This window comes from Ranitomeya imitator, chromosome 3 (genome assembly GCF_032444005.1).
Source record: "Ranitomeya imitator isolate aRanImi1 chromosome 3, aRanImi1.pri, whole genome shotgun sequence".
Classification (NCBI taxonomy): domain Eukaryota; kingdom Metazoa; phylum Chordata; class Amphibia; order Anura; family Dendrobatidae; genus Ranitomeya; species Ranitomeya imitator.
The window spans coordinates 95,880,182-95,904,258 of NC_091284.1; the positions used below are offsets into that span (position 1 = coordinate 95,880,182).

Below are 24,077 nucleotides of genomic sequence, written 5' to 3' on the forward strand. Positions count from 1 at the left end.
AAGTAAGTGACACATCGCTGGAATCAAGGTTTCTGCCCCTGCAACATGCTGCTCTCAGATGATTCCCTTTTAAAATTCCTGCTGCCACCGTCTTATCAGGAGCAGGTTTGACTCCAAGGTGCCAGACTCGTCCAGATCAGCTCCCCGCAGTGACGTCTGGCACATCTGGGGGCTGTTTTTCCCTGTAACTGGGGCTCCTATGAATGCTCCAGTTAGAGTGGTAAAAAAATAATGTTCCCCAGAAATCTTTTATAAAAATATAAATATGGACAAAAAAAAAAACTGCAAAAAAACGTTATTACAAAAAATAAAGATTCATTCTTTAAAGAATTAATTCAACAGGCTATTTGGTGTGTAACATGAACAGAAGAAAATCTAAGCAAAAAAATGTTTGTTTTTTAATATTTGCATTTAAAAAATAAATAAATTACACCATGATTTATATGTAAGCAAAAACAGGTCTGAAAAATACCTAAAATACCATAAAATAAAGCCTAATACAAACCTCTCAATAATAATAATAATAATAATAATTAATAATAAAAAATAAAATGATGGCTTCTGCAATGAGGTGAGGGAAAAATGAAGAAAAACAAAAATGTGGTTGGTCGTTCAGGCCTGGTCACTAAGGGGTTAAATGAGAATGCATCGAAGCTTGTGGTGACAGATTAGAGAAGTCAGAACGCTTTTCCGCAGATCCCATTAACGTTGTATAACGTTCTAGCAGCGCGAGGCCGGTACCTGCCCGGGGGGAGCGGGCTCACCTGCTGTGGCTGCACATGTTCAGGTGCATCATATCCATAAGCTGCTTCTCCTCTCTATAAGATCTGCCATATTGACCTGTTTTATGTAGCCTTGTAGCGGAATTATTTGCGTAGTATAAGTTTGGTAACTTCCAGAGACCTGCAGAAACTTGCCTCCTCTGGCTATTCCTTCTACCGGCATCGTTGGCTTACATCCAGGTACATCAGATCTTATCGCTCATTGACTCCCCCGCCGCTGGCTTCACCGTACGTCACATGCGGACCTGACGCAACCTGCAGTCTCTTCCATAAAGCTGCCGCTCACTGGCAAATTATTACTGCACTAGATCGCCCTCATGTGCTCAAAGTGGAATTTACAACGCATGATCAGAAATAGCAGAGGGCAAACCCTTAAAAATCCATTTTTAATTTTGTGTAAATAATTAAAAAAATTAAGATTATGAACATTCATTCGTCCTTCTTATAAGTCATACATATCCCTGCAATAAATTGGTATACATTGTGTGTGGATCAGATATTTGGCTAAGTCTTCCCTGCTAATATTGGCAACCACTGGTAAGGGTAACAATGTTTTAATGCAGTATGAAGAAAGCAAATAAAATGTAAGAGTCACGTCAGTGAGCTGTTAGTCAAGCAGAGGGAGGTGGGTGAAAAAGGGTCGCTATGAGACCCCCGTGACCCAGTCTTTCCTATGTATAAACGTCTCTGTTCCCTTATACTATATATTGTTCATGGTGATTCATTTGATGGTGGACACTTGATTATATATGTGGTATAACATCAATATATTTCAGTGCCTGTATGAGATCTGTGCAGCTATATGCGGCACAGGTGTAATAGATTCACCATCCCAGTAAATGCCTTTTACCCAGTCCCGTCCCAGTACACACAAGCGTGCCCCTTCTCCCACCACTTAGGGTACTGTCACACAGTGCAATTTTCATCGCTACGACGGTACGATCCGTGACGCTCCAGCGTCGTAACAATATCGCTCCAGCGTCGTAGACTGCTGTCACACTTTGCAATCTACGACGCTGGAGCGATAATTTCATGACGTATGTGCGATGTAGAAGCCGTTGGTTACTATGCACACATCGTATACGATATATGTTACACCATGCAATCATGCCGCCACAGCGGGACACTAGACGACGAAAGAAAGTTTCAAACGATCTGCTACGACGTACGATTCTCAGTGGGGTCCCTGATCGCAGGAGCGTGTCAGACACTGCGATATCGTAACTATATCGCTCGAACGTCACGAATCGTGCCGTCGTAGCGATCAAAATTGCACTGTGTGACGGTACCCTTAGCGATGCTGACTATCTCAGGAAAGGAGCTAAGGATACCGGGGTTATCATACCAGGCGATAGGTAAATATTGTGTGGAAGAAGGGATAATAAGCAGAGAATTAAGGCTATGTGCACACGCTCAGGTTTTTTTGCGGTAAAAATGCTATAAAAACTCATTAAAAATGCATACATTATGCATCCTATCATTTAGAATGCATTCTGCATGTTTTGTGCACATGATGCATTTTTTCCGCGAAAAAAAAACGCATCACGATAAAAAAAAGCAGCATGTTCATTAATTTTGCAGATTTTCTGCGTTTTTCCCCGCTATTCTATGCATTTGGGAAAAAACGCATGAAAATGTGGTAAAATCGCGGTAAAAACGCATGCGGAGTTCTGTCAGAAATGTCCGGTTTTTGTCAGGAAAATTTCTGCCAGAAATCCTGACGTGTGCACATACCCTAAAGGGTTAATTCAGGGAGTTGTAGGAGGAACAGGTGAATGCAGTGGGAATAAATGTTGGGGTTTAGGAGAGGAATATGAGGGTCCAGGGAGTAGGTGAGTAAGGGGAGGCTTGTGTCTCCAGGGAAGGTCTGCAGTTTGGGGATGGGCCGTTCCCGACTGATCCGAGACAGAGCCGGTTCCCTTCTGGGAACGGTTGGAGCCGAAGCCCCAGTGACGACCCTGACTGATCTAAGTGGCTGTCGTTTGGGGTAAAATGACAGTTTTCCACATCTGAAACTCGCCCACCCGAACCAAACCCCGGTTTTGGCTGCATTGATTTTATTTGATGTGTGGGTTCACCTATGGCGAACACATATTTAATAGGGATCTATTTAGGATCCAAAAGAACCGGCCCTTTTTGGTGAGCGGAGTTCAGTGATCCAGATCACAAAGAAGAGACAGACGGCCTATCACTACTGGAGCTGCTTGTCCTGTCAGTGGTGGGATTCTGCAGGGCCGATGGTCATCTCCTCCTGGGATAGGGCCGGCGGTCAGCTACCCGCAGGAGTGTGATGGTCTTGGGCTTTGTACGTCCAGCTAAAATGGGGCGGTCTGCAGTGAACGTGTGGGGATGACCAATGTCCGCCGCCCTGCTGCCTGAGGGCTCTGGTGATCAGTAGAGATCCTCTGTTATCTCTGGTGAGAAAACCAGATCAGGCAGCTGCTTTATTATCAGCCATCTTTTTTCTGTATATTTTTGTCCAGGCAGCAAAACTATCACAACTTGGGTATCCTGGCCTGAAAGGAGAGGGAGAGACGGTGCATAGAAGTAAATGGCTATAAGCAGATCTGCATACATGTGCACATTAATAACACTTCCCATCTACAAGGTGGGGAATCAAGCCAGGGAGGCGGGGTCTTGGGAAGGACTTGATACTCCCAGAGAGCTCAAGCCTCATTTGCATATCAATTTATGATTATTATTATTTTTTTTTTAGTCAGGGAGCAACAGGTCATTTAAGTAAATGTGTGGGTCACAGCTTTCAGAGAGTAACGTACCCGATTTGGGTGGGTATCACTTTCACATTTCTGTAATTTCTAGAAAGGCTATTTACCGGCACATATAGTAGTATTCTGCAGGTAAATGGTGTTAAATTCCCGTTTCGTTGGCTTACTAGAGTTTTATTGTGCCTGCAGCTGCTCGCTCCCAGTCATCGGGGCAGAGAGCGCTTACAGTCCCTGACCACTACCGAGCGTGCTGTAATCGCTCACCGGCAAACTGATGGACCTCCTCAGTCCCAAACTGCTCAAACACTATAAATCTAAGTACCAGTACTAACCCTATTGTGCCTTCATCAGTCTTTACCCACCTGCTGGGGTTGGCACGCTATGGTATATGAGAAGTGGCCCCCACTCGTTGTCGTTGCCTCCTACACCATATCCTGGCCTTCTGTGGGCAGTGTAACGCCCACAGAAACAAGAATAGAAATACTGGCTGAACACATCAGACCACGAAATGAAACCTGGTGTCTAGATAACAATTGTAAGGGAATTATAGTGCATTGAGCAATAGTCGCCCCAAAATATGATCTACATGTAGTCAGTCTGGTATGCCTCCTCTCCCGCTGGGCTCTCCACCATTACAGACGCACTACATTTCAGGGACTCCATATTTTCACTCAATTGGCGGTATCTACCGTAGTTTTTACTCCACACTTAGTTGGACTGTTTATTTTTGTTTTAATATATGTCATATAAAACCATAGAATAAAAGGAGGGTAGTCCGTGGCCAACATGAAGTCAGGACGAGAAAAAGCTCACACATACCAGGTGAAATATCCAAATCTGGACAGGAGCCAGCCTGGATCAGGAGAGGCATACAGTAATGTGGTCTGGAGCCGGGCGGTGGAGTCCATAAACCCTGATATTCTTTGACTCCTTTATTTCTCCAATCATTGGTTGTTGGCTCCTGTAACAGCTGGGTGTGGGCAGTGATTGATCTATGTGTAGCTGAGAACTGTCTCCTCCGGACAGAGCGAAATATCAGGACACATCATGTTATCGAGCTACATATATAAACCATGGTAATCGCATATAAGGACCGTGGACTGTTCCTTGCTGTCCTGTCTGTGTATATCAGTGACTTGTATCTATCTTCATGTCTTAATAACTTGCTGTCTAACCTGTCGCCTCTCTCCTGTTCTCCCTTGTGCTGCATTGGATGTAGAACTCGTCCCAGGGGTGTGCCGCAGAGGTACTGTGCAACACGCTCACGTATGACTGTGTGCAGGCTATGGCTTATATCACTCTTATCAGACATCACTAAACATTTCTTCCATTATCACTGTCTGACACTCACAATCATTTCTACATAAGGCAGAAACTAAAACATGTTGAAGCTTAGTAAGGCTGGATTTTCATGTTCCAATTGCCGTATTTTAATTTTAATTTTTCAAATTTTATTTTTTTTTTGGGGGGAGGGGGCAAAAGACAAGTAATTTCAGGAAAAGGTCAATAATCATTATGATATTCCATGACTTGCTTATAGAAATGCCGTCATGCCAGTTTCAGATGGGCATGTGGTGTGCTGCCATATGGGTCTCTGTATGGAGCCGTCCTGCAGATCTGTTCCCAGCTAGGAGCTCAGTAATGGAGCAGTGGTACAAACCAGGATTCTTTGTCTTTTCTGATTTGTATCGGGGTACAGTAAGACCCTTTACAACTCTATATTACTACCCAAGATTTATATTCTGTAATGATGGCATTTGGATAAGGCGCAGCAATAATATCCTGTACACAGCGCTCATGTTTTTATCTTGCACAGTCTGTTCCAGATCCATAAATTACCAGGATATCCATCTTACCGGAGCCAGAATCCGTGCGTGTAAATCTAGCCTTACACTGCTAACGCTGCCACCATGGACAGCATTGCCTCCGACTTTTCTTCATTTTTATAATGACACACAAGAGACTAAAATGCATTAATACATCTAATAATATATTGTTTGTATAAATTGAGAGATATCTGTATATAAGGAGTCATGTGTGAGATTTGGAATTGTGAATACTGGAGCTGGCAACAATTTACCATACACCAATAACTGCCATCAACCATGGAAATGCTAACGAGTGAAGTTTATGTACATTGCAGACTTATGTGTACCCCAGGGTCTTCTGTTAGCTGTGCAGAGCATTTCTGCACAGTCTTCTGCGAAAACAGTAGACCTGGGCCCTGAGTGATCAGCAGGACACTTAAGAGGGGATATATAGACAGGTGGAGATATACATGATATATACTCTGAAATGTCCTCTGTGTGTGTACATATATATGCATGTATGTGTGTATGTATGTATATGTGTGTATGTATATATATATATAGATAGATATATATATATATAGAGAGAGAGAGAGAGATATAGAGAGATAGATGGATAGATATATATATATATATATATATATATATATATATATATATATATATATATATATATATATATATATATATATATAGAGATATATATGTGTGTGTGTATATATATATATATATATTCAAGATTCAAAGAAGCTTTATTGGCAGGACCAAATACACATCAGTTTTGCCAAAGCAAGTGTATAGAGGCAATAGGGATAGGGACTGAGGGGATGTTGGGTAGGAGCTGTGGGGGGAGGTGGATGGGGCAGATCCAGGTTGGGGGCTATAGTCCATGGCATAGGGGAGGTGGATGGGGCAGATCCAGGTTGGGGGCTATAGTCCATGGCATAGGGGAGGTGGATGGGGCAGGTCCATTGTGGGGGCTATAGTCCATGGCATAGGGGAGGTGGATGGGGCAGATCCAGGTTGGGGGCTATAGTCCATGGCATCATAGTTCTCTTTCTCGCAGTCTATGGCATTCGCTCACATATATATATATATATGTGTATGTATGTGTATGTGTGTATATGTATGTGTATATATATGTATGTGTGTATATATATATATATGTATATATATATATATATGTATGTATATATATATATATATGTGTATGTATGTATATATATATATATATATGTATATACACACCGTGGGTACGGAAAGTATTCAAACCCCTTTAAATTTTTCACTTTGTTTCATTGCAGCCATTTGGTAAACTCAGAGTTCATTTTTTCTCATTAATGTACACTCTGCACCCCATCTTGACAGAAAAAAAATAGAAATGTAGAAATTTTTACAAATTTATTAAAGAGAAACTGAACTATCACATGGTCATAAGTATTCAGACCCTTTGCTCAGTATTGAGTAGAAGCACCTTTTGGGCTAGTACAGATATGAGTCTTCTTGGGAATGATGTAAGTTATTCACCCCTGTATTTGGGGATCCTCTGCCATTCTTCCTTGCAGATCCTCTCCAGTTCCGTCATGTTGGATGGTGAACGTTGGTGGACAGCCATTTTCAGGTCTCTCCAGAGATGCTCAATTGGGATTAGGTCAGGGCTCTGGCTGGGGCAGTCAAGAATGTTGTTCTGAAGCCACTCCTTTGTTATTTTAGCTGTGTGCTCAGGGTCATTGTCTTGTTGGAAGCTGAACCTTTGGCCACATCTGAGGTCCAGAGCACTCTGGGAGAGGTTTTCATCTAGGATATCTCTGTACTTGGCCTCATTCATGGTGTTTCCTTAAATGACAACCAGTCGTCCTGTCCCTTCAGCTGAAAAACACCCCCATAGCATGATGCTGCCACCACCATGTTTCACTGTTGGGATTGTTGGGCAGGTGATGAGCAGTGCCTGGTTTTCTCCATACATACTGCTTAGAATTATCACCAAAAAGGTCTATCTTCGTCTCATCAGACCAGAGAATCTTATTTCTCATAGTCTGGGAGTCCTTCATGTGTTTGTTTGTTTTTTTTAGCAAACTCTATGTGGGCTTCCGTATGTCTTGCACTGAGGAGAGTGTTCCGTTGGGCCACTCTGCCATAAAGGCCCGACTGGTGGAGGGCTGCAGTGATAGTTGACTTTGTGGAACTTTCTCCCCTCTCCCTACTGCATCTCTGGAGCTCAGCCACAGTGATCTTGGAGTTCTTCTTTACCTCTCTCACCAAGGCTTTTCTCCCACGATTGCTCAGATTGGCTGGATGGCCAGGTCTAGGAAGACATCTGGTGGTCCCAAACTTCTTCCATTTAAGGATTATGGAGGCCACTGCTCTCTTGGTACTCAAGGTTCCTACAGAAATTCTGTTGTAACCTTGTCCAGATCTGTGCCTTGCCACAATTCTGTCTCTGAGTTCCTCGGCCAGATCCTTTGACCTCATGATTCTCATTTGGTCTGACGAGCACTGTGAGCTGTGAGGTCTTATATAGACAGGTGTGTGAATTTCCAAGTCAAGTCCTATCAGTTTAATTAAACACAGCTGGACTTCAATGATGGGGTAGAACCATCTCATGGAGGATCACAAGGAAATGGACAGCATGTGACTTAAATATGAGTGTCTGAGCAAAGGGTCTGAATACTTATGACCATGTGATATTTCAGTTTCCCTTTAATAAATTTGCAAAAATGTCTGCATTTTTGTTTTTTTCAGTCAAGATCGGGTGCAGAGTGTACATTAATGTGAAAAAATAACTTTTTTTGAATTTACCAAATGGCTGCAATGAAAGAGAGAAAAATGTAAAGGGGTCTGAATACTTTCCGTACCCACTGATATGATTCACCCTATCTATCTTTCTTTGACCCGCAGAATAGAGGAATTCCGATGTATAAATTAATCCAATTGGAACAACAAAGGGTCAAGGTGGAAAATATATGCAAAAATATCCGGCAAGGGGTCCTTTCAAATGCAGCTTTTATTGTCAGTCCATTGACGTCCAAGAATTGGACATGGCAGACCCATTTCTGACATGCGTCCTTAATCTCCTATGTGGGATTAAATCCTCTGGATAGGGGTAACGAGGCGTAGTCTTTCCCACATGAACATAACAGGACATAAATAGCTCCCAAATTCAGTTTTATTAATGCAATAAGAACGTATGTCAGAAACGCGTCCATGATTTCTAATACTTGGATTTTAATGGATTGACAAAAGCTGGAGTTTATAAGCCCTTACTGGATTTTTTGCACACTTTTTCCTGCTTAAAAAGTTTAGTTACAGTGAAATATTACTAAACGTGAGCTCCCTCTAGTGGCCAATAATAGAAGCTTTTTGACAATCCAATAGCGTAAGGGTTAAACATGTGAGAGCAGTCGCCTCCTTGCTCCTGGATGAAGGCATAGTGTCACTCTATAGGATATCTGCACCTTTTGCCAGTACAGTATGTGTGTGCTATCGTCAGACACAGCATCGCCCCAGGCCGCCTGGAGCTGAAGACAAAAGACTGCACGTTTTATACAAAAAGCAGCTACAGGTATGGAGTGACAATTTTTTAGGAAATGTTCTAATTGTAGAAACCTCTTTACTAGCAGGAACACAACGGTGATCATCTGGGGAAAAAAAAATGAAAGAGTTTCCTGAGCTACTGTAAAGCCTCGTGAATATAGACGGCAAATCTTCAGTTATTGATTACTATGGGAGGGGTTTTTAGGCATTCTCGGATCTGCGCAGAGGTCTTTGTGCAGGGAGGGGGTGAGCTGTGACCATCGCCTGCTGTGAATGGTGGGTCAGGTGTTATATCTGCACTATGGGGCAGTATTATTAGGGGCACCGAGGAACAGAGAGCATAAACGTCAACTCTCTGCTGACTCCTTATCTACAGAATTCAAATCTCTGGTATTAAAGGGGTTGTCTGGTCCAAATCGATAAGTCTACAATCACTCACAAGTGTATGGAGCGAGGCTGCGCCCACTGGCCTGAAGTATAACTCATTCATATCCTCTGGACCCAGGTCTGAAACCGGCGAATCCCCGCAGAGCACAGTGCGTGCGCTGGGGGGGATTCATAAGTCTGTAGCCACATAGTGATTACAGACTTATTGATTTGGACCTGACAACCCCTTTAACATAATCACATAAGCTGTGCACCAGGAGCTTCATGACATGGCTTTACAATGCCAAACTGCTGCATGCAAGCCTTACATCACCCAGCACAATGTCAAGTGTGGGAGGCAGTGGTGTAAAGCCGCCACTACGGCACTCTGGAGCACTGGAAATGTGTTCTGTGGAGTGAAGAATCGCACTTCTCTATCCAGCATGTCTGATGGATGAGTCTGGGATTGGCGAATGTCAGGAGACCGTCACCTGCCTGACTGCATTGTGCCAACTGTTAGGCTGTGTGCACACGTTGCTGATTTTTCATGGTTTTTTTTGCGATAAAAACACTATAAAACCGCAAAAAAAAAGCATACAATAAGCATCCCATCATTTAGAATGAATTCCGCATGTTTTGTGCACATGATGCGGTTTTTTCCGCGAAAAAAAAACTCATCATGGTAGAAAAACGCAGCATGTTCATTAATTTTGCGGTTTTTTTTTGTGTGGATTTCCCACTATAAAATGCATTGGGAAATGTCCGGAAAAAAAACGCATCAAAAACGCGCAAAAAACACATGCAGATTTCTTGCAGATTTCTTACAGAAAACGTTAGGTTTTTCTCAGGAATTTTCTGCAAGAAATCCTGTACGTGTGCACATAGCCTTAAGTTTGTAGGATGAGGGATAATGCTATGAGGTTGTTTCTCAAGGACTGGCCTCGGTCTTAAGGTACCTTCACACTAAACAACTTCACAACGATATCGCTAGCGATCCGTGACGTTGCAGCGTCCTGGCTAGCGATATCGCTGTGTTTGACAGGCAGCAGCGATCAGAATCCTGCTGTGATGTCGTTGGTCGCTGCAGAAAGTCCAGAACTTTATTTCGTCGCTGGACTTCCTGCTGACATCGCTGAATCGCCGTGTGTGACGCCGATTCAGCGATGTCTTCACTGGTAACCAGGGTAAACATCGGGTTACTAAGCGCAGGGCTGCACTTAGTAACCCGATGTTTACCCTGGTTACCAGCGTAAAAGTAAAAAAACCAAACACTACATACTTACCTTCAGCTGTCTGTCCCCGGCGCTGTGCTTCTCTGCACTCCTCCTGCATCCTGTGTCAGCGTCGGCCAGCCGGAAAGCAGAGCAGTGACGTCACCGCTCTGCTTTCCGGCCGCTGTGCTCACAGTCAGTGCAGGAAAGCAAAGCCGGGGACAGACAGCGGTAGGTAAGTATGTAGTGTTTGTTTTTTTTACTTTTACGATGGTAACCATGGTAAACATTGGGTTACTAAGCACGGCCCTGCGCTTAGTAACCCGATGTTTACCCTGGTTACCGGCATCGTTGGTCGCTGGAGAGCGGTCTGTGTGACAGCTCTCCAGCGACCAAACAGCGACGCTGCAGCGATCGACATCGTTGTCGGTATCGCTGCAGCGTCGCTAAGTGTGAAGGTACCTTTAGACATTTTGGACAACTGTTTACTTCGAACTTTGTGAGAACGTGTTTGGGAAGGCAGGATTGTGCCCCAGTTCTCACAGCAAGGTCCATAAAGACTTCGCTGGATGAGTTTGGTGTTGAAAACTTGAATGACCGCACACAGCCCTGGCTTTAACCCCAAACAACCACCTATGGCAGTGCTCCCCATCTCCGGTCCTCAAGAGCCACCAACAGGTCATGTATTTTGGATTTCCTTAGTATTGCACAAGTGATGGAATTCTTTCCTTTCCAGGTAATGCAATGATCACCTGGGCAATACTAAGGAAGTCCTGAAAACATGACCTGTTGGTGGCTCTCGAGGACCGGAGTTGGGGAATCCTTACCTATGGGATGAAATAGACCTGAGATTGTGAGCGAGGCCATCTTGTCCAACTTAACTTTCTGACCTCCATGAATGTTCTTCTGGATAAATAGGCGAACAGCATTGTAGTGTAGAAGGCCTTCCTGGAGGAGTGGAACCTGTTATACAGTAGCTGTAAAGGGGAAACCAACTTCATTTATGTCTATGGACGTAGAATGGGATGTTATTATAGATCCTTTAAGTATAAGGCTAGGTTCTCACCAATGCAGTGAGCCCAGCTGAGCACTACATTTTGTGATCATAAATACTCTTTTGACCGAGACCAGACAGTGTCCAAACCTACTCTGTTGGGTTCATTGAAGTGACATGAATTTGTTGGTGTTCCCGTTGGAATTCTGTTTTCGGGGATTCCGACAGAAACCCCAATGTAGTGCTCAGCAGAAAGCATCGCATGTGTGTGAACTGAGCCGAAGCTGTGGGTGTGCCAATATTTTTGTTCAAGCAGTGTGTGTGTGTGTATGGTGAAGCGATTACATAATAGAACAAAGTCCAGCTCCCCATAGTCGACATCCTGAGGAACTCTGAGCATGGAACCGCTGTGTCAGGGCGAGTGGCAATAAGAACAAATGGAGAATCCAGCTCAACGAGGTAGTGAAAAAACCTTTTCTTTATTCACTAGAATGTGCTCAACGGAGCATACAACATCAGTGTGAACAGTGAATAAAATGCGATATCAACGTGTTTCTGGTGACCAAGCATCCTTAAATTGTTGGTTAAGAGTGCTTGGTCACCAGAAACGTGTTGATATTGCATTTTATTCACTGTTCACACTGATGTTGTATGCTCCGTTGAGCACATTCTAGTGAATAAAGAAAAGTTTTTTTTTCACTACCTCATTGAGCTGGATTCTCCATTTCTTCTGAAGCGATTACATGCAGGCCATCTTCAGTGCTCCTTATCTATGGTGAAACAAAATGGAAATGGATAAATTATTAGGCTGTGTTCATGTAGCCAGTATTTATTACAGTTTTGGGATTACAAAGCAAGAAAAAAAAAGATCCAGTACAGGATCCATTCATTTGATTGGGCACAGAAAAGTCCTAAAATGTCTTCTTTTTGTTTTCAGCCCTTATGCAATAGATTTTTTTTTTTTAGCTGGATCTAAAAATGTAACATGCACAATCTTTTTGTTCGGTCTAATTTTTTTTAAATCACATTTTTAAACTCTCTGCCCATACCCAGACCAACACTAGAGGTGTTTTGCTAATTTTCAGTTTTCCAAAATATGTGGGAGACTCCACAAATGTATGGAGGAAGGTGGTGTGGTCAGATGAGACCAAAATTGAACTTCTTGATCACCAAGGTAAACATTGTCTGGTGCCAAACAAATAAATCTCACTACCTCAAGAACACCATCCCCACAGTGAAACATGGTGATGGCAGCATCGTTCTGTGGGGATGTTTTTCAGCAACAAGGAATGGGAAGCTGGATGGGGTTATTCTTGAGCAAAACCTGTTTGTCTGTCAGTGATTTGATACTGGGACGGAGGTTCACCTTCCAACAAGACAAAGATCCAAAGCATACTGCTAAAGCAACACTTGAATGGTTTAAGGAGAAACTTGTAAATGTTTTGGAGTGGCCTAGTCAAAGCCCCAGACCTTAATCCAACTGAGAATCTATGGTCAGACTTGAAGATTGATGCTCGCCAGAGGAAACCGTGTATGTTAAGGGAGCTGTAGCAGTTTTGCCTTGAGGAATGGGCAAAAATTCCAGCGACGAGATGTGGAAAGCTCATAGCGACTTATCCAAAGTGACTTGCAGCTGTATTTGCTGCAAAAGAAGGCTCTACACTGAAGTTTTCACTTATTTTGTCCTATTTGTTCACAATAAAAAAAGAAAGCTAAATGTTCACAGTTGTAGCCATGTTCTTTACATGAACTGATGCAAACCCTCAAAAAAAAATTGAAAGTGAAATTCCAAGTTGTGAGGCAGCAAAACTCAGTAGAGGAGTAGAACGGCGCTGGAGACCAGAGAAGACGAAATAGGCGAGTATATTACCACCAGCACAATACATGCCGGCTTAGAGAGAGAATATTAATGGGAGGGATTCTTTTACCTAATGCGTATTGGCAATTTAAAGGGACGCTATCATAAGCAAATGACTTATTTTTAAAAAATTAAAAGTAGAAATCTTACAATTTTCACACTGGCTAATGTAGCTTTTTTAGACTCTTAACTTTCTATTTCAGGAAGCCACAATGAACAGACTCTGACCCTATTTTTTTGAGTGTGTGCAATGGTCATTGTAAAGGGAGGGGGAGCAGGTTGGCTGTGACGTCGTCTGTTGTGACTGGTCGTTCCTGTGTAATCCACACAGTACAGAGGTTTTAACAATCGTTGTCATCTTGCCTCTGCTGATGAGGAGCCTGCAGAAAACCGCTTCAGAATGGACAAGAAGTCTAAAGTAGCCCCACTGGCCAGTGTGAAAATTGAAAGACTTCAATTTTTTATTTTTCAATGAAGATCATAAGATATATATAAATATATGTATATGTCAGCTTGCTACACAGGGATGTAACGCTATTTATGTGCAAATTAACCCTACATCTGGGCGTAAATAGTGTTTTTGGTGGTCAGGTTCTCTTTAAATGTTGTTTTTTTTATTTGTAAACCTTTTCATTGAGGCTTCAGGCAGTCACATGGGCACTACAGGTCTCCTAAAGTTGCGGAGCTTGCCACTTTCAGCTACTAACAGGTGTTTTATAGCACATATACGTGTACAATTGAAACCCCGTTCTAGTCTGCAGCTGTTATTAGGGGGGCTTATTGTAGACTGATTTTGTTTTTCCCCACATTTACTGAACTTCATAATAAATTTATATAAAAAAGTATATTTTTATAGAGATGCAGACATATACTTTATTCATAAACATTTCTATTTTACTCAGGTTTTGCACTTCCTTTGTTTTTGGTTACGGTACCTTTTTATGGCGGTAGAAGAAGAATTGTTACGGTATATGGAATGTGCACACGGCGTCTTTTTCTAGCGGATTCTGCCCGGAATCCGTCTGTCATAGAGCCCTGTAAAATGAGAATAGTGCACAGCAATGTCAAAGCAACACTGCTGTGCACATGTCCCATCTTATGTAAATTCCCTTAACCACTTCACAGGGGCGGCTAAGAGATGGGGCATACTCATTCTTTTGGCAACTTCCGCTTGGAATCTACCCAATCTCTATACTTAAAGTATAGATTGAAAGTGGCTGGCGGTGAAGCTTCCTCAAAAAAATGACCGCCAGAGTCTTGAAGCAGCATTGACTGTGAAAACTTGGTGGTTGTTCTATTGTCTAAAAGACGTGGTGTGCACGTAGCCTTAGGTGTAAAGACCCATTTACGTGGGTGAGGCCGAAGCCTTTTTTTTACCTTTTGTAACATATGCTAATATCCATTTGGGTTATTTAACATCGGAAGCGCCGTGGACATGGTTATTATGGGTTTATGTTACACTTAACTTTTTTTTGTTACAGTTTGGACCTGTCGGAACTTGCGAAAGCTGCCAAGAAGAAGCTTCAGGCGGTAGGTTCTGTGCCAGCACGAGGCGGGTGTCCTCCGGGCACCTGAAGCCTCATTCATCTGTCACGTTGGTTGCCTCTATCCTTCTCTAGCTTCCCGGCCATCTCGTCATTTTCTTCAAAGTGACACTTTTGTCGCTGTCTTTTAATCACATACTGCTACAGTCTATTGTAATTGCAGGGCTGTCACTTTATGTTCGCTCTGGTGAACTTTGCTGCCATTATCCAGCACTTCCGCAGCCGCTCTCTTTCTTGTGATGGACAGTTACCGGCTCCCTTTTATTTCTTCCTGATTAACCAGGCACTATCTTTATTCACAGCTCAGTAACCGGCTATTTGAAGAACTGGCCATGGATGTCTACGATGAGGTCGATCGAAGAGAGAACGATGCAGGTAGAGCGTTTTATAATGAGTGTTTATTTTTTTTTATTTAAATAGATTTTTATTAACAATATAAAGAGGAACATCAGAATGCCATTTACATTGCATTATATCACATACACATTTTCTTATTTTAATAAACCCCAACATTACCCCAACTACCCCCCTCCCCCCTACGACAGCTCAGTCTCAATCTTCACCCCACTGAGGCCTTCTCTGCCTCGTGTAATTTATCCTCATCCAGGTCTTAGGAAACTCGACGACTATACTCCTCAATCCAAATCAAGCCAAGGAGACCATATTTTATTAAACATTTCTATTCTCCCCCTTTTTTTGTACACCCCCTTTTCCAATTTTAGACCATGTTGAACATATTGGAGAAATTCCCTTCTCACAGGTGGTTCCGCATTTATCCAATTTCGTGCTATTACTTTCCTGGCCATGTAGAGTAGCCTAGCGATTGCAATCTTCCAAGTATTGTCAACTCCAATTTCTTCCACATATCCCAGCACGCATACTATCGGGTCTCTAACAACTCTGCACTTATACGCTGCTTCAACTCGGCTCAAAACCACCACCCAAAAGGCAGCCAGTCTCGGACACGTCCACATCATGTGATATATTCCAGCATTCTCACTCGCACACCTCGGACACTCAGAATTGGCACGCAATCCCGCTCTGTATAGCACTTCCGGAGATTTATATACCCTATGCAGAATGTATAGCTGCGAGAGCCTATATGGTTCACTCAAGGATAGTCGCGGAACCCACTCCATCACCGATTCCCAGGTTTCATTTTCCATCGGTCCCACTTCTCTCTCCCACTTAGCTCTCGCCTTTATAGGGAAATCTAGTAAAAACGTGTGCATTAGGTCCTTATACAGAGTGGAAATAACTCCCCTTGTAGTTCCGTCACCACACACATACTCCAACACTATATCATCTTGAACCCTGATATCAGCCTTCTTATTCTGAGCTCTAAAGGCATGTCTCATCTGCGCATACTGATATTCCCCTGTGGATCGCAAACCAAATTCTTCCTGCAATTGGGAGAAGGACTTCAGTTCCTGTCGCTGGATTATCTGGTGAACAAAGCAAATACCCTTATTCTGCCATTCCAATAGTCCTCCCAAGGCCTCAAATTCCTTTAAATTGTGGTTAGACCATATCGGTGTGAATTTAGTCAACCTTTTAACCCCACGAATCTGCCTTAGTCTATTCCATAATTTACGAATCAGGAACAGGGTTGGGTATACTTTCCCCAGAGCGCTCAAAGAGCCATCTTCCAAACACCTGGCCATCGGTCGTCGGTCCGTCACCTCTTCCATTAGCTGTTGTACTGCACTGGATGACGCCCCTCGCGCCCAGCCCTTCAAATGCTGGCTCTGGGCCGCAAGGAAGTATATTTCCGGGTTGGGCAAAGCCAAACCACCATCTTCCTTGGGTCGCTGAAGCGTCTCCAGGCTAATACGTGGATATTGTCTTCCCCATATCAAACTTCTAAAAAGGGCGTTAATCTGCCTGAACTTCCCCCGCGGGATCCAAATTGGTGCGTTATGTAGAACATAAAGAATTTTAGGCATCAGGACCATTTTAATAAGGTTTACCCTACCGACGACCGATAGATGTAGCTTATTCCAGGCATCTACCTTTGCCTTGAGTACCCCCATAACAGGAGTCAAATTTCTTTGCAGGAACTCCGCAATTGGCACCGAAATCCATATTCCAAGGTATTTAAATTGGGAAACCACCTTCAGCCTCTCATCCCCAACATCCTCACTCACATTCTCTCCTACGTCATCCACTCTAAAAAGAACCGTCTTATCCCAATTAATTGTTAGTCCCGACACAGTACCAAATCTCTCAACAATTTCAACGGCCCCTCTTAGTGAATCGTCTGGATCCGCCAGGAACAGCAAAACATCATCCGCGTATAACGCTATTTTTTCCTCTACTTTCCCATACCTAAACCCAGGGACCCCATCCGACTGGCGAATCTTAGCAGCAAGAGGTTCTACAGCCAACGCGAACAGGAGGGGTGAAAGCGGGCATCCCTGCCTAGTACCCCTAGCCAGCCCTATAGGTCGAGATAGCTCCCCGTTTACTCTAATTCTAGCGGACGGTAATGAGTACAACAGCTGTATCCAGGCCACAAACTGCGGACCAAACCCCATACATTCCAGCACCTGCCAGAGTTACCCCCATTCAACACTGTCAAACGCCTTATGTGCATCTAGCGATACAATCACTCTTCGACCACAGTTGTCAGACTCTACCTGCAAATTTACATATAACCTCCGCAAATTGATCGCCGTTGATCTATCCGGCATAAAGCCAGATTGGTCCGAATGCACCAGACTCGCAATAACACTAGAGAGGCGGAGAGCCAACACCTTGGCCAGAAGCTTGACATCAATAGTTAGTAAAGAAATTGGGCGGTACGACTCCGGTTTCCCCAAGTCTTTATCCTCCTTTGGAATAACCACTATTATGGCCTCTCTCATAGAGGCTGGCAAGCGCCCACAGGACCTAGCTTCCTCCAATACCATTTTTAATCTAGGAATCAACACTTCTGCCAACCCTTTATAGATCTCAGCGGGTAACCCATCGACCCCAGGCGCCTTCCCATTAGCCATAGACATCAATGCCCGACTCAATTCCTCCTCAGTGATAGGGGCCTCAAGGCTCTCCCTATCTGCCTCACTCAGTCTCGGCAGATCCAGACCTTCCAAGAAAGTCAGTGTGTCCTCGACCGATTCACCAACCCGAGAGGAATACAAATCTGCATAGAAGTCCGCGAAGGCTCTCAAGATTTCAGGCGTTTCCGTTATTCTACCTCCACTTGCAGATTCCAAAGAGTGTATATATGAAGACCCTCTCTGAGCAGCAGCCACTACCGACAGCATATGTCCCACTGTTTCTCCCTCCTGATAGAACAATACCCTTTGGAAATCCCGCTTCCTCTCGGCTTTGCCTAACAGAATTTTTTCCAAATAATTTTGTGCGTTTTTCATCCTTCTCTCTGCCTCCGGGGTTCCCAGTGTAGCCATCCCGTCTTCTGCTTCCTTCAACTCCTCAACTGCCACTTTTTCTGCCTCTCTCGTCCTCCGCTTACACCTACTAATGTCCCTAAACAGTAGTCCCCTCAGATACGCCTTCATTGCATCCCAAATCGTAAGAGCATCAGTACTTCCATCATTTAAGAGAGAGAATTCCGCTACCTCCCGTCCTATACTTTCCAACTCAATACTCTGTAACCAATTAGGATGAATCTTCCATTCTCTCACACTTAGCGAGTGAGCCCCCTCCAATCTTACCTCTACTTCAATTGGACTATGGTCCGACAAGGCCCTTGGCAGATATCTCACCTCCCCAACCAATGTGTCCAAAATCCTGTTACTTAGAGCCATATCAATCCTAGAGAGCGTGGCATGCGCCGGTGAATAACATGAGTACCCTCTCTCCCCAATATGTCTAACCCTCCAAAGATCAATCAAACCTATCTCCTGTATATAGGTGCCAAATGTTGTTATGTGTCCCTCCGACCTATTCTGAGTATTTTTATTTTTATCCCAATATTCATCACAGATATTGTTTAGATCTCTGATAATTATTAACGGTGCCGGCCCCCATCTTTCCACTCGCTCCATTACTTCTCTAATTTTCCTGCTAGAGTAGGGAGGCGGAATATACATCGCGGCAACACACAACATCACTCCATACAATATACACTGTATTAGTACGTACTGCCCATCCACATCCACACATACCTTCACCTCCTCATACTGAACTCCCGCTGGAACCAAGATTGAGACTCCTCTTGCATACGTGGAGAAGGTAGAATGATATCCCTTCTGGATCCACCGTCTATTCAGAACATCCACCTTTTCCCTTACCAAATGCGTCTCCAGCAAGCATATCATTGAGGCCCGTTGGTCTCTTACATATTGCAAACACGTGGCACGTCTAGATTTCTCCCCTAGGCCTCTCACATTCCAGCACAAAATCTTAAAACGGGTCCCCATCACTTGGCTCATCTTCACTATAAGTATCGTCAATTTTGAGCCCAAGCTGTCTAACTACCCTCCCCCCCCCCCCTCCCAACTCCCCCTCCCACCCTTCCCCCCTCACATCTAACCATTCCACCTCTTTTCAAGAGTGGGGCATCATCGCCCATAGCGAACACTCCGTTTGGCATTACCTTCCCAACCCTCCTCCCACCACTGTACATAACAGGATTTCAGACATTTTGAAAAATAACGTATCTCAAAACATTTTAACGTAGAATTATTTACACACACAAGAAACCTGCATACACTTAAAATATGCCGCATACCCTTCCTCCCCCTTTCCCAGCAGCCATTACACCATCCCTTTAACTTTAACTGAATACAATCCAGCTCCCTTCTTCACCCCCCACACCCCCTGGTTTGTCAATCACATGACTCTCTGCCAACTGACAGATAAGTAAACAAGATCAGACTCTTCCCACAGTTTCAGTCTCCTTTTCCTTTAAGCTTTTTAGCATTAATATCGATCCACTGGGTAGCGTCCTCCGGCTTCTGAAAAAAATGAATTTTATCGAACGCCACCACCCTCAGTCTTGCTGGAAACATCATGGAACACTGCACTCCCAGCTCCCTCAGCCGTCTCTTGATACCCGTGAACATCATCCGTTGTCTCTGCACCAAAGTAGAATAGTCTGGGTATATAGCAATCTTTTGGCCTTCAACTGTCAGATCCGTCATGTCTCTGGCCTTCCTCAGGATAATGTCTCTGTCTCTATAGTTTAGAATTTTGACGAGCATGGTACGGGGATTCGCTCCAGGGACAGGTGGTTTCGGCGGGACCCTATGCGCTCTTTCTACCGCGAACACTTTTGTTAGCGCCATATCTCCAAATGTTTCTAACAGCCATTTTTCAATATATTCCGTTGGATTCCTCCCTTCAGCTTTTTCAGGGATGCCCACTATGCGAATATTGTTTCTTCTGGACCTGTTCTCAAGGTCCTCATTTTTCGCAGCCAATTCAGCTATTGCTTGAGTGAACTTTTTCTCTGCTTTTTGCAGCTGCACTATATGGTCTTCTACAGTGCTCACTCTCTCCTCTACCTCCCCCACACGTTTGTCAATCTTCTGCATGGCTGCGTTTATCTGGGCTGTGTCCCCCTTAACCTCCTGTATCTGTAAGGTCAGAGACTGTTTACATGAAGAGACTAGCGCAAAAACGTCTCTTAGGGTAGGCTCAGCTTCTGGCGCCATTTCCTCGGGTCCCCCTTCTGCCACCGCCATTTTACATAATGAGTGTTTATGATGTACTGGCACGCCTGACGGAGTCCCACTGGCCTGGTATACGGGACAATTACTTTTGAAGTGCTACTCTGCAGCCTATGCAGACACCAGATAATCTTCTTCTGTCTCCGCCTGGGCTGATCTTTCATTCTCAAAATTCTCAATTCATAGGTAAAATCTGTCTTTATTGAATACAGATTTCCCCATTACTAAGATATAGGAGATAACAGTTGGTGCTCATAAACTTCTATACAACATGGTAACTATCTTTTCAGGAGAACTTGCCTGTTTGTGGCTCTAGCTCCTCCTCTCTCCATATCTTATATATAATCGTGGAGGCGTCTTTCTGTCCGAAGTTGGGGTGGGTGGCGCCTGTGGCGTCGGAGTCGGCGCCTGTGCACTGTGGAGTTGGCGCATGCGCATACTGCACTACAACTCCATTTTATTAAAGTTAACGTGTATGCGAAATCGTAGATGGTGTTTTCAATAAAATGGTGCCGGATATCGCGGGATGTGCATGTGTTAACTCTGGCACCATTTTAGTGAATAATTTTACTATGATATCAACATAGCAGTGCGCACGCGCTGGACATCGCCATTATCCCTATGGCCGGCGGGTGCGCACTGCTATGTTGACGTTGTAGTAAATTGCTTCATTAAAATGTCACCAATGTCAGCGCTTGCGCATACCACGATCTCCCGCGCCATTTTATTGAAGACACTGTATAAATGTACCAATAAAAATGCTCTCTATCTGGGCGTAGGACTGGTTTGATACCTAGTAATCTTTTAAGCACCAACTGTTTTCTCCTGCCTCCGCAATCGGAAACCTATCTTCACTGAATACATATTTTCTTCATGAATTGAGAGTGATGAATCCAGGAGGTGAAAGAAGAACATTTCTCTAATAAAATATATATTACAAAGTTTTTTTTTTTTATTTTCATGTGTGCTATTCATTTATTAGATAAAAATTAAAATGCCGGTTAATTTTTAACAAATAACTTTACTATATGAGAGGAAAAGGCCCTTAGAGGGCTTGTCTCTTTTGAACTCGCCCGGCCCTCCGTCTTCTCACAGCGCAGGCGTCAAGATCCTACGTCGTTCTCGCTCATATCCGCGTATGTGCCATCACCCGCCATTAGTGCGCCACCTACGTCATATAGGTACTGTAAATCACTACATACTTTTAAAGTGGATTCTGCTCCAAAAAAGCACAAGAGATCTGCAACGTTAAAACCTGCTCTTGTTGACCTGATCGGTTTTTGCCACATTTCTAAATTGCACTTTTAGAAAGGGCAGAAGGACATTTATTTTTATGTATAATACAAACTATTAGGGTTTGCCCACAAGCAACATTCATCACCCATTCATATGATAGATGTATGGTTTCTGGGCCCCCTACTGATCACGTGAACAGGGTTTATATGGAGGGGTAGTGAGCATGTGTGACCATCTTTAGTCGCTGTCTTTAGTAGATTGGTGGTCGCACGTGCTCAGTAACACTTCCTTGACACTTGAGCTCTCCAGTGTTCTTTATGAGAATGTCAGCTGGCAGCTTATCTACGTGAGAACAATGTGATCAAAAGTCTGAAACCGGACATGTGTGATTGACTTTTTCCCTATCAGTTGTCTGGAGCCCCCATACACATTACATGGTCCCCCCAAACCCGTTGATATCGTATTTGTGGTGGTCCAACATTAGTGTAATGTGTATGGGGGCCTTAAGATGTCATTGTCTTGTGTCTGTATAATGCAGATATATATATTTTTATATTTATAGATTGATTTTTATAGAGAGCTATGTACTTCTAGGGGCCTCTGAATGTTTAGGTATCTTTGATGATGATGAGTCGATTCCCATAGGCATGTTGTAGTTTTATGTAGTTGTGTAGAATTGTTCTTTTCTTCAAGTAGGATGAGTGAAAAATTCTGATATTCGGGAAATTCTAATAATCCGTCAGTTGAAGGATAAACTGCTTGACTGACCACTCCTTTTCCTGAAGTGACACAGCACGGAGGCGGTGCTAGGCGGGGAATAGATCTGGAGTGACAGAAGCTTTGGATCTACCATAGCTACTCAGTCTCATTTGCATATAAATTAAAATTCTGATTTCTCATTGATGAAGGAATTAACTGGCCGTGTAAGGGTATGGATGGACTTGTCTTTTAAAGAGCTACATTCACATATAAATAGTTTGGGGTGTGAAATCTTGCTGACAGATTGATTCCCTTTAAACCGCAAATTAATAAATTGCATTAAGATTTTCTACAGAAGATCAATAATATAAGTAATGATTCAGTCTCTCAGTTCTGTAAATGTTTTGTATAATTTTAGATTTCATTAGAAGTTTCGCCTCTTATTCAAAACTATATATCCCATCTAATGTGTTTAGTTGTGCTGGGATTTCCTTCTGGTAGGGGAGAAGGAGCTGCTTCCTGCAGATCCTCCTTTCCATTCTATATAAAGCAAGACAAGTTGTCACCACTTTACAGCATTTTCGGATGATCAGCCAGATGACTACTTATTATATGTCTGTTACTTTCTGTATAAGGAGATGTCTTGATGTACATTCCCAATGGTTATGACTTTATGGTTAGCTTTAGGTTCACTGTACTTCATAGGATCACGCAGAGTATAAAAAGCTCCAGTGTAATTGCAGACTGCTATGTCATGGCCTATGAAAAGCAGCCGACATCCAGACATTACACAGCGTTTGTGGCTTTGGGGTTTTAGAAATAAACTCAAGTTGTGACTCGTTATCTGCTGGCATGACAGAGGCGGCGCTCTACCCCAGTACAATGTGGCCGGCTGGTTTTAGCTGTTCCATACAATTGTGCCCTACAGTTCACTGACCATGCTGATCAGCGATGACCCTTAGGCCAAATTCGGACGTCCGAATATCACAGTCAGAGTACGGCATATATGAGGCGGACAAGTTCACGTCGGGAGAACCTCGGCCGGTCCATCGCATCATGGTCTGTACACGGACGGCTGAATTCGACCTTAAAGGGATAGCCTCAACCACATAAATGGTTAAAATGGCAAAGTTCTTTTAAAACGGGAACTTTGCAATTCGCCTCTTATTAAAAATCTCAAGAATGGAGGGATTTTTTAAAATTATGTTGAGTACTGATCATTGACTAGGTCGCTTCTGCAATCCATTCACAGTGGCTAGTCTCCTAGGCAAGGAGCGGAGTGCTTACAAGAGATCTTTATTGAGACAACCCCTTTAAGGTCCTACTAATAGTCACCATTGTTTACTTGTCAAGAACCCCTTCCCCCTTTTTACCCCCCCCAAAAAAAAAAAAAAATTACATACCTGGAATCATTTTTTTTAATCTTCATGATGACTGTATATTAAAGGGAGTGTCCTACCAGTAAAAATTGTTTATTCTATGGATTTTGGAAACGAAACGCCATTGTTTTTTATTGCTTCAGCCCTGATTGTACAATCCATACAGTATCTACGTGCAGTGGAACTTACTTGGCACTGTATTTACAAATGCCAAAAGGGGCAGGAAAACTTACTGCCTACTATATTTGTAGCTGCCAGAAGGGGAAAGAGGATCCACTAGGGAACAAACTGTATACTACAT

At 43.3% G+C, this 24,077-nt stretch overlaps 1 protein-coding gene across 8 annotated transcripts in view; it reads left to right on the forward strand.

The window, feature by feature from the left end:
• The window catches only part of GIT1 (GIT ArfGAP 1), a 175,389-nt gene that overhangs the window by 109,281 nt on the left and 42,031 nt on the right, over nt 1-24,077 (forward strand). For 4 of the 8 annotated variants that reach the window (XM_069761178.1, XM_069761174.1, XM_069761176.1 and 1 more), the window contains exons 9-11: nt 4,728-4,754; nt 14,761-14,809; nt 15,126-15,198. In XM_069761178.1, the coding sequence (XP_069617279.1) occupies nt 4,728-4,754; nt 14,761-14,809; nt 15,126-15,198 (149 nt within the window). The remainder of the gene's footprint in view (nt 1-4,727; nt 4,755-14,760; nt 14,810-15,125; nt 15,199-24,077) is intronic. The other 4 variants (XM_069761175.1, XM_069761181.1, XM_069761179.1 and 1 more) reach the window with 1 other exon arrangement.